General features: G+C 37.2%; 1 protein-coding gene across 3 annotated transcripts in view; it reads left to right on the forward strand.

Moving 5' to 3' along the window:
- FGGY (FGGY carbohydrate kinase domain containing) overlaps positions 1-15086 on the forward strand; it is a 312847-nt gene that overhangs the window by 205711 nt on the left and 92050 nt on the right. For all 3 annotated transcript variants that reach the window (XM_067301318.1, XM_067301319.1, XM_067301320.1), the window contains one exon: positions 9235-9350. In XM_067301318.1, the coding sequence (XP_067157419.1) occupies positions 9235-9350 (116 nt within the window). The remainder of the gene's footprint in view (positions 1-9234; positions 9351-15086) is intronic.

A 15086-nucleotide genomic window follows, 5' to 3' on the forward strand; every position in this document is an offset into this window, starting at 1 on the left:
ATATCTCTCTATATATGCCCATTTTCTTATAATAATACTTGTAGGTCAAGTGCATACTTTCATATACTTGGTGGGATGTACAAAGGTATTACCTTTTTTAAGATACCTTATTCAACACAGAATTTGATTTATATGGGCTGATCCTTAGAGTTTCTGAGTGCGACAGAAGTGCTTTTCCCAACGATGTGTCATTAAGTTCCAAGTATATCTGTACAATAGAACATCAGGCTCTTACCTCTTCTGGAGTACAAGAAATTTCTACTCTTTATATTTCTCAACAGATTTTTGTGCCCATTTTGGTGGTTATTGGAGGTCAATCCTAACTCGGGTTAGGGGTAGTCAGTAGGCTGATACCAGAGATTAAAGGACTGTGTTGACTCTAAACATTATCCTGCTATCCTGCAGTCTTTGAAAATGATCCTATTGTTCTTCCCCCTGCCCCCTTCCTTTCTTCTTCTGCAAAGTGGCATCCAGGGCTTAAATATAACATGGAATCTTGCCAGAGAGTGGCTGTAATCAGGGGAGATTAATTATAGATGCGGGTGTAGAAAATTGCAGCTGTGAATTGTGTTTTTCAGACAATAAAATCTTTCCCTCTAAGTAAGCAGCATATTTCTTTAGAAAATTCTGTAATTTAAAAATTTTCAAGAGCTATACCATGAACGCCAAATACTAGAGGTTTAAGTTAATTACTCTTTTTTTCCCCTCTTTACAGAAATAATCTTAGTTTCTTAACTGGCTAATTGCAAGACTTTCTTTCCAGGCTACTTGTATTCTGATTGTCATTAAGGGCTGTAAGTGAGTCTGCAAAGTGCATGCATGTTTGTGTGTGTTCAGAAAAATCAAGAGTCATGGTTCTACAGGTTGCATCTGTCCTGACAAAAGCTCTGAAAGCCCATGGTAGTTTGCCTGCCTTGAACTGCCTGCTCTAGTGGAGGGCCTGGAAAAAGTCTGCAAGGAAACTTCAGTATTGTACAAGCAATTCTTTCTTGTACTTTCTTTCTGGATGTTGCAGAGGACTTATTTAATATTAAAATGGCACTGGCCAGCAAGCAGTCATGGAAAGGATACTTGTGAAATGTGCTTAGCAGTGCATTTCTTGAAACTGCGCAACCTCTGCCAGAATTGGAGCTACTGCTTATCACAAGAGAAAAGCTATCGTGGCCGTACCTGGCTGTTCTGCGCTCCTCAGTGCAGCTGCCCTTTGTGGCGTAGGAACCAATTTGTGCTCGAATCTGTAACATAGTGATTAAGTCTGATCTTGTACCTCACAAAATCAAGAAAGAAACTCTCCAATTTACCTCAGAGAAAACTGAAGAAAACCCATAATAATTAAAGCCCCATGCCTTTCCTCCTCTAATAAAGTAAGTTTTAAAATGTAATGCCTGTGTCTGTTGGTCAGAGATATATGGGGGTACGAGCCCCTCAAGGGCTGTGATGTAGCTGCTATTCCCTAAGAGCCTTCCTTTTACATAAATGATTAAACACTTCTTCGCAGACCGTGCGTTGGCAGGGAGAGTCAGGATGCAGGGGCAAGGAGAACTGTTTTACATTTCTAAATAAAAGCTGTGCCACCAATCCAGTGTGACTTCTGACTTTTCCACAGGTGAGGCCAATGGAGCTGCTCAATATAAATTCATAATTCTTCTTAAGCAAGATTTAATCTTGTTGATTGTGAGTTGATCTCTTAGGACCATACAAGTTCACTGAGTCAGCAATATTCAGGAAAAAACAGAGGGAATAATGTATTTTAATTAAACTTTAAACCAGTATTTTAAATACAGATTTTAAAGAAAAACATGTGAAATCTTTAGGCCAAATGTAGTACTTCATTATACCTTTGTTTGCAAAAGAATTGCAGAAGAACACAAGACAAAACAGAATTGGTTTGAAGATAAGGAAAGATCTTATACAGTTAACCTAAATATCTTCATTAGCTTAAGTGTCACGAGTTAGCTTATAGGTCACAAATTGTTCACAGTCCTTCTGGATGGTGACTTTGGTGGGTGGTGGCTTCCACCAAACTTCCACACTTGTAGTAAAAGCAAGTGTGACCTAGTACCTGTGGTACAATCCTCATTTTTAAACTGAAGAGGTATTTACTGAGATTCAGTTTTCCTCATGGTGAATTCAATACTAAAAAGTTTAAATTGAGCTAATGAAGGCTTCTAAAAGAAAAGAAGAGCCAAATAATTTTTGGAACATTGACTCTTAAAGGTTGAGATTTGGAGTTCAATCCCATTTCACCTTTGACATGCGACAAAATTGCCGTTGACCTCAATGTTAGCAAATACTGAGTTTTCATTGCTTCATGCAGAAAGAAGGAAAGTCAACCTAGAATTGTATTTTTTTTTCCTCTGTGTAGTGTTTTAGTGAAGTTTTCTAAGCTTCTGCTGTGAAATTTAACTTCTTTGAAAAAATCTAAATGGCAGGCAGATAACCTTTTATTCTTTAAAACAATATAAATGTTATCCAGAGCATGAAGCTAGTAGAACTGCTAACACTGATTACAGTAATTTCTTTGCTACCTTTATTGGCAAGGTTTAAATCCTTAGAGATACAAAGACTGAAAATAGAGGCCTCTGAGTGCAATTGGAATGTGTCTGCTAGTTGTCCCAAACAGTCTTCCCCACCTGTCTTTTTTGTTTAGCATATTTAGTTTTTTGTCAAAAGAAAACCCTTTTCAGGCCAGAGTCACATTGCACTGCTGTGCTAAGACAATGGGTTTGGGCAAGCAGGAATTTCATAGGGTTTGGGTCAAAGGCAATAATAATAAAAAGTAGTGTGCTGTAAATATTAGGAACTTGGAATTTGCATGGTTGGGTGGATGGAGCAGTCTCTGACATATTTCAGTTTGTGTACATGCAGTTAAAGAGGTGTTGGATAGGTGAAATGAGTAAAATGCAGACAGCCTCTGTGAAATGGAGCACACCCAGACTTACTTGGCCCTGTGGTTTAAAACTAATCTGCCAGAGAGATCTACTGTAGTGACTGAGTGACAACAGGTGCAGCTCTTCCTACACTGCTGTGAACTCAACCCACAGCTCTTTCTTTGATTCTTTTTAGCAAACATTTAACATGGGCCACACCTCATACATTTTATACTCATATGTTTCAAGGCTAAATGACTAGGTGTCATATTTTTTCTCCTATTGCCTGAGAAGTATTCCCTTTAGGGTAATTTGCCCCCCTCTTTTCCCATTTCACCAAAAGCAGCAAAATATACCAGGTAGGCAGAGACACTGGTGTGACAAGTATAAATAACAGTAGTATGTAAAACTAATAATTTTATTCCATTTAAGAGGTCATGTGTTAACATGTATGGCATTAGCTGTAATGGAGCAGAGAATAATTACGTGTTTTCCTTGCGCTCTGTGAAAGCCGCTGCTATATAGGCTTTTTCAGCAGCAATGTCCAGTTCTGTTTAGTATAAAGCTTGGATGGAGGGAGTTTGTGTGCTGTGTCTTAATGTTGTCTCTGTGATATTTTTGTAAAAACCACAGTCAGATCTGTGACTGTGTTAGAGTGGCGAATTGCTCGTTTTTGTAAAAAGCCACAAGACTATGGGATACATAATTTTGGAGGGTGTTGACAGCTTTGTCCAGATGTCAGTATGTGGAGAAGTTCACTTGAGCAGAACCTAGGCCTTGGGTTTCAATATGATTTCAAAATCTGTTTTAAATTTACAGTCTGCAGAACAAAAGGAAAAACATGTTTGATGTTGTGGGAGTCACACTCCATTGTTTCAGGTTTTCTTCTTGCTTTCAGAACCTCGTACAGCTTTCTTTGTTCTTGATTGTCAGTGGCTTTAAATAAATCTGGCCAACAGACCACAGAAAGTTACTTTGTGCTACTGCACGCTACTCCTTTTGAGACCTAACTGTTCTCTATCCTAGATTCTGTAAAACCTGGCTTTGGGTACAGTCCTCAGCAGGTGCAGGTGGTTTTAGCTCGTCACCACCAACCTTCTCTCAGCATGGGACCCAGGCTGCAAGGACATTGTTTATTTTGTCATTAAACTTACACTGTTAGTGATGCCTGCAAAATTAATCATGTTTATGCATTTAAATTCGTCTCTGACCTGTTAGGACCAATGAGGCAGAGCCTTTTGCTTTGAAAACAAAAGCAAAGGTTCCTTCACTTTAGTGTGGTCAAGATAGGGTCCGCCACCTTGAACTCTGGTAGCTGACTAATTTTCCAGGAGTACTAGTATTGTACTAACCCTCTGTGTAGATACCATATAGGATAGGGTAACTTTTCAGGGAAAAACTGTTTCTTTTTAGTAGTTACCCTTGTTGATGGGATAAGTTTTATATTATTCTATAAACAATAGTAGGATGACTTCCAGAAGACCACTGCAATTATAGAATATCCCCCAAACTGTATTTCTTTGTCAAAGATAGCAAGTATTCTCCAAGGCAGGGCAGATTTCTGCAGAGTTGGGACTCCTGTCCTTGCATTCTTTGACACTTCTTGTAGTGTGAGGGGTGGTGTGAGCAAAGAAAGACCAAAGAGATGTGGAGAAGATGTTTGTGATCTTTATCTTTTAGATACACTCACACAAAAGTGGGGAACACTATGTGGTCTTGGTTTTCTGCAGAAAGGTGTATCTGATTTCCTTCTCACCGAGGAGTAAAACAGAGAGAGAGAGAGTGCTCAAAATAGATAGACTCTGTGGGCAGTCATATATCAGCAAATCTTGAGGGCCTGCTTCGGCCAGGAGTTTAGTTGCCCTGGGTCCTTTTGAAAGTTAGTGGAGATGAACAGTTGCTTGCAGACAGCACTTCGAGAGTTAGTAGTGTGTGTTCAGTCACTGCAGAATCCCTGAAGCTCTTGTTTTTTTTCTGAGGATATACTGCTGGTGATTTTTTTCAGAATGCTGGGATTCTGGTCATACAGGACTTTGGCACAGCCACAGTTAGTTCGCAGCAAAAGATGGGTAAGAACTCGAAGCTAGGCAATAATAGAATAAGTTGTGTAATATGCTCTGCCCAGCCAAATCCGCTTTATAATGAATGTAGCAGGGTTTTTTTTCTTGAGGCTGTTGGATGCAGCTAGGATCTTATAGTTCTTTGTAGGCTAGAATTGGTAGGAAATTCTCAACATGATCACATTCCTGTTGAAATATGGTTTAAATTAAAAAAAAAAAAAGGTTTTCCATATGAAAGTGTTGCTTTTTTCAGTAGGAATATTCTAAACAAAACATTTTGTTCTGAACCAAGAAAAGAAATTTTTCATTTCATTATATTTAGAATATTCCTGAGGAAAACAGATTCTTCTAATTCACTTTAGTTCAGCCTAGCTAAAGACAGCCTTTGCTACTAATATCTTCTGAAGTGCTATGCTAGATTATGGAGTCAGGAAAGGATTATTGCTTGTATTATTGTCTGTTAACTCAGTGTCTTTAAACACAGTTGATTCTGATAGCGAAATAAGGGGAATATTTGCCTCTATCCATCTGGTTAATCCAGCTTCAGCTAATGCAAGTCTGGTGTTTATGAACAAATAATTGGGATAATACTGTCAAATATCCAGTTGGAAAAAAAGTTAGGAATATACCACAGCAAATATTAGTACTTTTTCCCTTTAATGCATGTCCTTCATCTCATAAAATTTAAGACCTACTGGTGACAGCTGAAATTTTCTAATAGTTGAGGATTTGTTTGTAGGGGTAATGCTTTGGTTCTTCAGCTTCCTTCTTACCATCACATCCTCCTGGATATAGTTTTTCCTGAGTTAAGTGTTATGCTATCACTTCTTCAGGGTGATACACTGGGTGAGGATTTCTGTGGGCAGTTACCGATAAAGCTAATATATTATCTGTGCCATTATATTCAAGGGTGAAAAGACATGATCAAAGTATTCTCTCTGCATGCACGCACAGATCTCTAGGATAAACAAATTGAACAACTTGTTTGCAATTATGTCTGCTTTGCATTCCTCTGTTTGCCCAATTCTTTCTTTCCAGTAGAGAACACCTAGTCAGGTAAGATTTGTGGCAGGGAATTGAGTTCAACAAATGTAGGTTCTTTTGAACCATGCGGTGAAATTAATTTGTCATCATGGACTTCTGAAAGAAATACTCTTAATGAATTGAGTTTCTTGAGCAATTATGTCAAAGATAAAAATGCCTTTCTGTATATAATACTTTCTCTTACATACCAAGGATTTGTAAAAGCTATATTGTTCAATTAAACATGTAAATTTTACTTGGCAATTAAGGAATAGCCAGTGTGGAATAAGGAGCTTAAACCCCAGAGAAATGATTTTCACCATCTTCTACATATTTGGACTCTGCTGAGAACAAGCTTTTCGAGGTACCTGCTGTGGCCATGAAAATAAAAATCTACCAACTTAACGGGTTAGTGTTTAGCTCAAATTTGAGGCTGCCCTTCATATCAAAACCTTCCATTTATAGATATGCCAGTTAATTCATTTGGGAAGAAATGTTCTTCCAGTTCCTATTTTCTATAATGTATTAAAAATTTAACCGGAAATCAGTTATTTATCCTTTTTCTGTAAGCACTGCGTTTATGAATCCATACAAGTAGGATGAAAATGCTCTTGGACCCATCACTATTTCATGACTAAAACATTTGCTGTCTAGTCATATCCAATAAGAGGACTAAAATACATCTGAATTCAGTGGATATGCTTAGCATGGGCCAGGTTTGTTCCTCATTCACACTGTTTCGGGGGGCTATGTATGTAATGGGATGTGGCTTCGAGTGAGCTGTATGGCACAACTGGCCTCTGCTTTTATGCTTCGATAGATGCTCTTCGATGTCCAGGGGGGCTGCTCCAGTTTCTCTTCAGATAAGCACAGAGACTCAGAGCGAGCTGCTTTGTGGTCTTTAAAAGTGAGAAGCCATGACATTTAGATGTCATCCTTAGAGCATTTTTCAGGGTGTGGCAATAGTTCATAGCTTTGAGATCTAATTAAAAAAATACGTGTTCAGTTCTGATGATAATTTGCTATGATTTGGAATTTACCATATTTGGGAAAGCTTGATGCGTTGTTGTTTTACTCTTTATGTCTAATTTTTAACTAGAGCAATGAAAGAATATTTCAGATTCTCTTTTTTTTTCTTTCCCCTTTTCCTTTTAATGAGAGGTTTGAGCCAATTTGGGAAAAATGTTTATTTTTTTCCAGGATATTCTTCAGCCTAGAATTCATTTATTCACCCAGTTTTTGTCAAAGGTCCTAATTAGATTTCTGTGTCCGTCTTTTAAATCCTTGGAAATTGAAATTTCTTATATCAACATTTTCATTGCTGTAGTTACAAGTCATGTGCTTTTCTGTTTTCAAACCAGACGCTGAATTGTAATTGTCTGATCTATTCCTCAACTGTAAAGAGGGCAGATTCAGAACTTTTTACCAGCAAAGCAATGTTTGAACTGTAACTTTGAATGATCTCCCTCATTGTTTATATGGATATAAGTAATCATCTCCATTTCTTTTTTCCTCCAAATATGTAATATTAATCAATTTTCTTGTTAAGTGCACCTTTTTAGACATTGAGATTGTCAATAAGCATCATGCGTCCTGTAGTTATAAAAAAACCACGGTCACTCTGAAAGAACAGAATGAAGTGAAACACAATGCATTTAAAATATACGTTTCTGGCCTGGGTGAGAAAATGGGAGTTGAGGGAAGCTCTGTAGTTGTGTGATCTTCTGTTCACCTATGTCACATAAGAGGACATACTCTAAGAATAGTGCCCTTAGCCATCACAACCCATGGTAATTCTGCCCTTACTTCTGCATCCTTGGCTCTCGTTGTAAGCCCCCCAAACATAGGGAATCTGAGCTCCAGATAGTTTTCCAGCAGTACAGAAAGGCTCTTCAAGTTCTTATTTGGCTTTATTGCATGTAATGTATCAGTATCTAGAAGCCTTAGCTTTGATTTGTACGTAGTAAAGCATTTTGTTTTTCTGTTGTATTTTGTTTGCTGATCTGTTTGCTAGTTTTTGTTAATATGTTTTAATGGAGGAGAGGCATTCACTGTTACATTGCTTTGGGGATATTCCTATTAAAGGAGATATTAATAGGAAACTATGATGAGGATGTTTATCTGTAAGGCTGGAAAGCAGCAGGCTCCATTCCTTTAGCCACCTTCTTTTTAGAAGAAGATAGACCATGTCCTCTACCATTTACTGAATGCTTCTCGCTATTACTATAAAGTAAGAAGCCCTACTTTACACAAATAGGAGGAATACAGTGGGATGCCAAAGTGGTATTTGCAAGTCTACAGGTAGTTGAAATTTTCAGTATTTAGCATTATTAACACCTTTTAGTTCATTGACTTTTCAAGCACAATTAAAAACTGATCTTCTGAGATGGTTCTGAGTGTTCAGCCACACAGTCTGTTCAGCACTGAATGCTCAGGAACATGTTTTATTATTCACATTTTGGGGAGAGTGGGGGGTTGGGTGTATGAATCATTTAGGGAGGAAAGAAATCTGCCTGCTACGATAGACAGTTATTTCTGCAAGTGCTGTTGCCTTTCATTTATGTTCTGCTCCTGTACTCTCAACGTCAGCTTATCAGGAATGAGACTTGAAACAACTTAATATTGCACTCAATTGCATCACGGCTAATGTTATTTCAGCATGTCATTGAACTGTCATCAGCTTCTGTTGAAATACAGACCTAATGATAGTGATACTTGAATACATGCTCTACAGAAGCTCTAGAGTTGGATGCAATTTTCCTTTTACACCTTGACCTGATAAAGGTATTTTGTACTTGCAGGTATTGAAGCAGTGTCATTTCACCTAATTACCATTGCACACATCATGTCCTTGCAATTCAGCTTGAACGTAAGAAATAGAAAGTTTTTCTAAGGGCATACTGTATGCTAAATATTGCTATTTAGGTACAGCCTGGAGAAGTATGAATCTTTCCCTGAGCTGCTTGCTGAATAGCTGTTATGCTCATGCTATACTGTCTTCTAGGCATATGTGTGGTCTGTTATTTCACTGATTTATGCAGAGAAGCGGCCAGACAAGGAGCTGTTTCAGCAGAGAAGTATCTTAAACATGAGGTCCTTTTAAAGTTTCTCATGACATTCACTCCAAACAGTAGCCTTTCTTTTTTTAATTTTAGCATTATGCTTGGAATTTTTGTCTGGTGGATGAAGAGATCATTTTGCACTACTTTCTATCTAGTCACAAGTTTAAAAACAAATGTGTTCCTTTTCCTTATTCTGTGTGTATATTGTCTCCTTTCTAGATCCCTCTGTACATTGGTGTGCAAGTGGACTTATACTTCAGATGGAGGTTGGGATGACAGTTTCTGGCAAATGATTGGCTTGGAAGATTTGGTGAAGGATAAGTATGAAAAAATAGGTACATGGGTTTTTTTGTTTTGCTTTTTTCTATATATATTAAGCCCTTGTTCTGTATTATGAATGTCATCAGAAATGTAGCAAGTCTAGATGGAGCTACAGATGGGTGGATAACAAGGCTGGATATTCATAGGTATTAGGTTTTTTACTTGTCATTGTCATGAAAAATTATGTTTAAATTTTGCATTTTCTACCCTTCTGAAACTTCCTACCTGGTGTTTCAGTACTGCTCAATTTAACAATAGAGGAGTAAATGGGAGCCTCAGCAACTGATTACATGAAGGAAGCACCTGATACTGGCATATTAGATGGCAGGCTACAAAGTAAACTGTAATAGCTCTAACTGTTACTGTTAGCATTTTGTGACCTGTACCTTCCATATAGAAATTTTCCAAAGAAGTGCTACTTACGCTTGTTAGTATCTTCATACTGCTTTCTCAGTCTCTTAGAGCCTAAGTTTAATTAGAATGTTAGCCTTGCTAATAGCAATTCCTACGGCAGATATTCATTAAAAGTCCATAATGTTAATATACCAGAAAATTTCCAGGACAACTTTATTAGACTTTCCCTGTTAAGTTAATGGACTTTTAATGGATGTCCTAAGCAGACATGTCATTAACAAGAATATTACCAGACATGAATTAAAATATGTTCATTCATCAAAGTTAATTATCTGAAATTTCCTTTGATTTTTTTTTTTAAAGTCTAACACTTTGAACAAGTTTGTACAGCAGTTTAAATGCAGTGACATGAAATGGAAATGGCATAGGGAGGATTGTAATGAAATGAAATATAATGAAATCTATAAACTTTTCCGATCATCACAAGATACACTATAAGTCATTTTCAGCTATATAAGATAATTGTACTTGAAAGCCTCCTTGAATAGAATTCAGCATCTCACCATGCCACTGAAATTGCTTATGCAAAGTTATAAACCCTACTAGGAATATTGAGCTTTTAGCTTTCTGAGATTTTAGTTTGAATACAGTTCCTGTAACATCTACCAAATGTGGCTTTTAGCAAATCTTCAACAAGTTAAAATAAGACTTGCAATAAATACCTGTTTTTTACCAGAAAATTGAACATCTCAGCAGCTGATTGTCTCATGGAAGAGCATTTTTAAAATAAATTATTTATGAAATGTAAGTTAAGGATTTAATACAATATTTATATAATGCACTTCAAGGACAGTGGAAAGCAATTTACCATTTTAAGTAACTAAACATACATGTTTCTAATGATAAAGTAGCCATTAATAGAAATGGCCTTTTGCTGTGATGGAAGCTTCATAAAACTAATCTATGTATGTCTGAAAATTTAGGAGTTTCCAGTATCATGTTTTACATTTTTGTTAAAACAGAATATTCACAAAAAAAGCAAATCAGTAAATTGACATCTGTTGACAGGAGTTACTCAGAAGAAAAAGGTGATTTCCTCAATCCGCAAAGCATCTAGTTCCATGAATGATTGTATTGATTTTCAAGGGACTAACCATAGAATACCTAGATGGGTCTCAGCTGGAATTAGAGAAGCAGCATCTGACCTAGAGAATTAAAACAAACTGTAGGCTAGAACTTGAAGCTTCTGAAGAGCACATATTTTTATTTACCTTGAAAAATCTTGTAATTTTCATGTACTTGAGCTAATTGCCTTAGGTATATCCAAAGTATAAAACTGCTCATTTTGCATAATAATGCTGAAACCTGGCCTCAGGTAGAATATATGGTTACTTCCATGACCATTTGTCTAACCTTGCCTCATGCAGCCATTCTTTCGTTCCTTCAAGTTTTTCTCCTAAGCTGTGCCTGTTAGAGCTTCTTGGAAGGGTCTAGCTTTAGTGGGAGACAAAAAGGCACCTAAGCAAACCAAACTGTCCAAAAGAAAACTACTCAGCCAGTGCGAGGTCTGTGTTGTATGCTGTGGGAATGCTTTTCTTTCTGCCACCTTCAGTTTTATCACTGACCCTGAACGTGTGGTGTACTGTTCCAAGGAAATGGGAATGGTAACAGGGTTCCACTGAAAGTTTGGGGGGTTTTTTTGTTTTAATATGAGTGTTCAGTGTTGTTTGACTTGGGAAGAGCACATTAATAAGCTCTGCTTTCCCTTACTTTAAATTAATCAGGACGGTGTAGACCCACTGACCCTGAAAGTGCCATTTGGTCACTACAGCAGGATTGGTCAAACTGCAGCTGGAACTGTCTTGCATTGTGCAAGACTGCTAGTAACTCTGAAGGTGTCAGCATTGGTGATGAGGCAGCACCACTGCATAGACCTCCTCCCAGGAACCTACCAACACTACACTGAGCACGGTGAAAAAAGGATCTCGCCTTGCACAAACTCAGCTCGGGCTGTATTTATAGTACGGCTTCAGGGCACTGTCCCATGAAGCGAACAACCTCAGCTCCCGTTAACTTTGGCGCATTATCCAAAAGGAAGGCAATTTGTTTAAGTAGTTCACATGGACATCAAGACGCAGTGTGTGCTTCTAGGATGCATATAATAATGTGATATGGCTGACAAAACAGAATTCTAAGTGGTGACCAAAAGTTGACTAGCAGATTAAGGAACTCAAAATTACCAGACAACCTAGGTAGGAGCAGGCTGAAAAGAAATTGTACATGGTCAAAAATTCTTAATGTAAAGATAAAAACAAAACACCTAACAACTTTGAAGAAATCCTAGTTAGAATTTTCTTTTTTGTTCTCATATTCAGCTTGTCCAAGTCCATGTACCTCTGTTCAAGGTTTGTTTACCTCAGATTCTTATGAGGATGTACTTCAATGCTTGCATGTTCCCATTGAAAAGGTAGATAATGACATTTTTGTCAAATATCTCACAAAATGTTAGGAGAGCTAAACTCTAAATTATTGTTTCTTGGTAAACAAAGCAAAATATCACAAGATAAAATCAGCTGAATCTTCTTATTGTTGCAAAAGTAAATACGCAGTTTACCAGTTTAAACAGGTGGACAAAATATGCATTTTTAATCATTGATGAAAACAGTGTTATTTTCAGTTAGAGGAAACTATAAATGAATAGTTATGACTAGAAGTTTTTTTGAAGTACCTTTAACTTCATGACACTGAAAATAATTTTGGAAATGCCCTGAGAAAAACTTCTTTAATGCGCATATTTCTTTATTCTGATAAAATGCACATCACTTTTAAAATGGCTTGCCCTTTAAAAATATATTTACTGTAATCAGAGTGGTGCTTGTGGTTTCAGGTAATACGCTTCTCTTAGTTTCGGTTTAGCTGAACAGATGACCTTGTTAAGGGAGACCCTCACTTCTGACCTTTAGGATCTTCCACAAGCCTTTCCCACATTGGGGCATGGGTTCGACTGTGAAATTCCAGGCCTTTGACCTTTTACATTTCTCACAGCAGACTAACCTTTCAGGGAATCCACAGAATAAGTTGTTTGTGGTCCCTTCTGTACTTTGTGAATTTACTGATCACATTTGTGAAGGTAAAGATTCATATCTAGAGATGCTGCAAAATTTATTGATCCCATTAATTTGCCCACCAAGAGAGTAGAGGATGGCTTGTATTCAAAACCACTATGGAGGCGTTGTTTACTGCAGGCATTAGCATTTATCTGCTGTGGTGAAAGCGCATGATGAGTATCACTTTGTGGTATTATAAAACCTAGAAAGACATTAACAATTCCGTTAAAATTTCATGTATTATAGGCCTCTTAGGGTACTGAAGCGTATATTCCATTTGGAGGAAAACAATGCCTGATAAATTTTCACCACAGCCCTCTACTTCAGGGGCTACTTAAGGGACCAAATAATGATTTTTTATTGAATGGTAATATTTTATGCCAAGTCTTTTTTTTTGGTTGAAGATGGCTCATTTGTCTAAGAGAGAGAGCATTACAGGCACTACAGAATAATTTTTTACTGTTGTTGTAGATCATGTGTGAAGGCTGAAATACTGATATTTTTAAATGGAAGTTTATCACCTTATTTCATCTGTGATGGAACTGCGCACTGATTTTATTTTATTTTTATTTTTTTGAAACAAGCTTCATACTTTGAAATGCAGCTCTTTAACATGATAAGAATTTCATAATCCCATTTCCCAGGTTTTTCTAAGTAGGAATTTAGAGCCACATTCTCAAAAGTGAATAGATACACAGCTGATACTTATGGGATTTTTATGAACATCTAAGGTGGAGTTGTTCAAATCTCACAAGTTTTGATGGAAATTAGGTGCATACCTTGAATTTTGAGTGTTTGAAAGTAATATGCTAATGCAAATAACTGTTGCATGCATAGATGTGTGATATCAGAAGATATGGTTTTGTACAGAAACATTATTGACAATCTGTTTGTAAAATGATGTACTCTTTCTTAGAATTACTATTTTTTTTTCTTTCTGTATGACTGGATAATCTGGCAATGAGAGTTTTATTCCTGTCTTCACCCAACGCTTCTCTACCTCTGTTTCACATCTCTAAAACTGTAACTTGGCTTCATTTGCTTTAGAGTAAGACTGGCAGAACTCTTTCATGTTTGATTTTTGACTTTGTAGGTGTTGATGGCATAAGGAAGAACGTGTTCTGGTCCTTATACATCCCTGTACTTAAATCCCTCTCTTGGTCTGTTCCACATGCTTGCTTCCTTAGGCACTGTCAAGAAGAATGCTTCCCATTTTCCACAGATTGCCTCAATCCATCTCTAGTAGGCTTTCTTCTGATTTTTAACTTTGGCACTGTGTTTTCAATTCTGAAGACTTCAACTTGACTTTAAAATGCATTCATAGTTAGTGGTCTTTACTCCCATCTGTAAGTTCAGCAGTGTCACCCTCCCAGTTCTGGCACTCTGTGACTATGCTTTAGTGTACAGCCCTAGCACTTTACAATCTGCTGGTGGTAATTTCTCACTTAATTCTAGGACTGAAAGCTTGATGTTTTCAGGTACCTGGGCGCTTGGGTGTACCATTTATGAATGCCCTGAAAAGAATGATCTGTAGAATTCTAAGGCTGTATAGATGTTCTTTTCTAATGCTCTTTCATTTGCAGCACTTAGTCTTAAATTGATAATAAAGAAAACCTGTATGATTTGGGACTTTGACAAGAGAGCTGGGATTCTCTTGATCAATATTTGCTGTCATTCTTACTATAGCACAAGCATTACAACATGTTGAGTTTTCAGATGTAGGTGCAGGCCTGTGCTTCTTTAGGTATTCAAACAAGTGACAAAATAGCAGGTATCCTGGCTCCTTATTCATGAACATGTTATTATATGAATGGTTTATTGTAGCTTGTCTCAGTGTCTACTTCCATATTCAAAATGAAAATAATGATATTGTAGATCTCAATGTTTGCTGTTAAATATAGTCTTCTTAGGTATTGTGTTTTATCAGAAGTAATCATTTTCAACACTTGGAAGATCTTCTGCTCATTTATTTAGTTTGAAGTTGAAAATGGAAGATTCAGTCCAGGTTGGGAGTATCCAGGCAATATTAACTTACACTACAGCAGCTGTGATGGGAATGGTCAGTCTATCAGTTCTGCCATTTTTTGATCTCTTCCAAGGCCTTTGATGCCAGATGCTGCAGAGTACATGAAGGATTTTCTAGAAGGTTGGGAGAAAGGATCATGATTTTTTTAAGGTCAGCTGGGAGCTGCCAGTTCTTCATAAAACTAGATCATAAAAAGGGGTTTTAAACACCATGCTTTGCCAATGGTAGAGAACAGGGAGTAAATAAAAAGAATTTTCTCTTAT

The sequence above is a fragment of the Apteryx mantelli genome, chromosome 8, assembly GCF_036417845.1.
Source record: "Apteryx mantelli isolate bAptMan1 chromosome 8, bAptMan1.hap1, whole genome shotgun sequence".
Taxonomy (NCBI): domain Eukaryota; kingdom Metazoa; phylum Chordata; class Aves; order Apterygiformes; family Apterygidae; genus Apteryx; species Apteryx mantelli.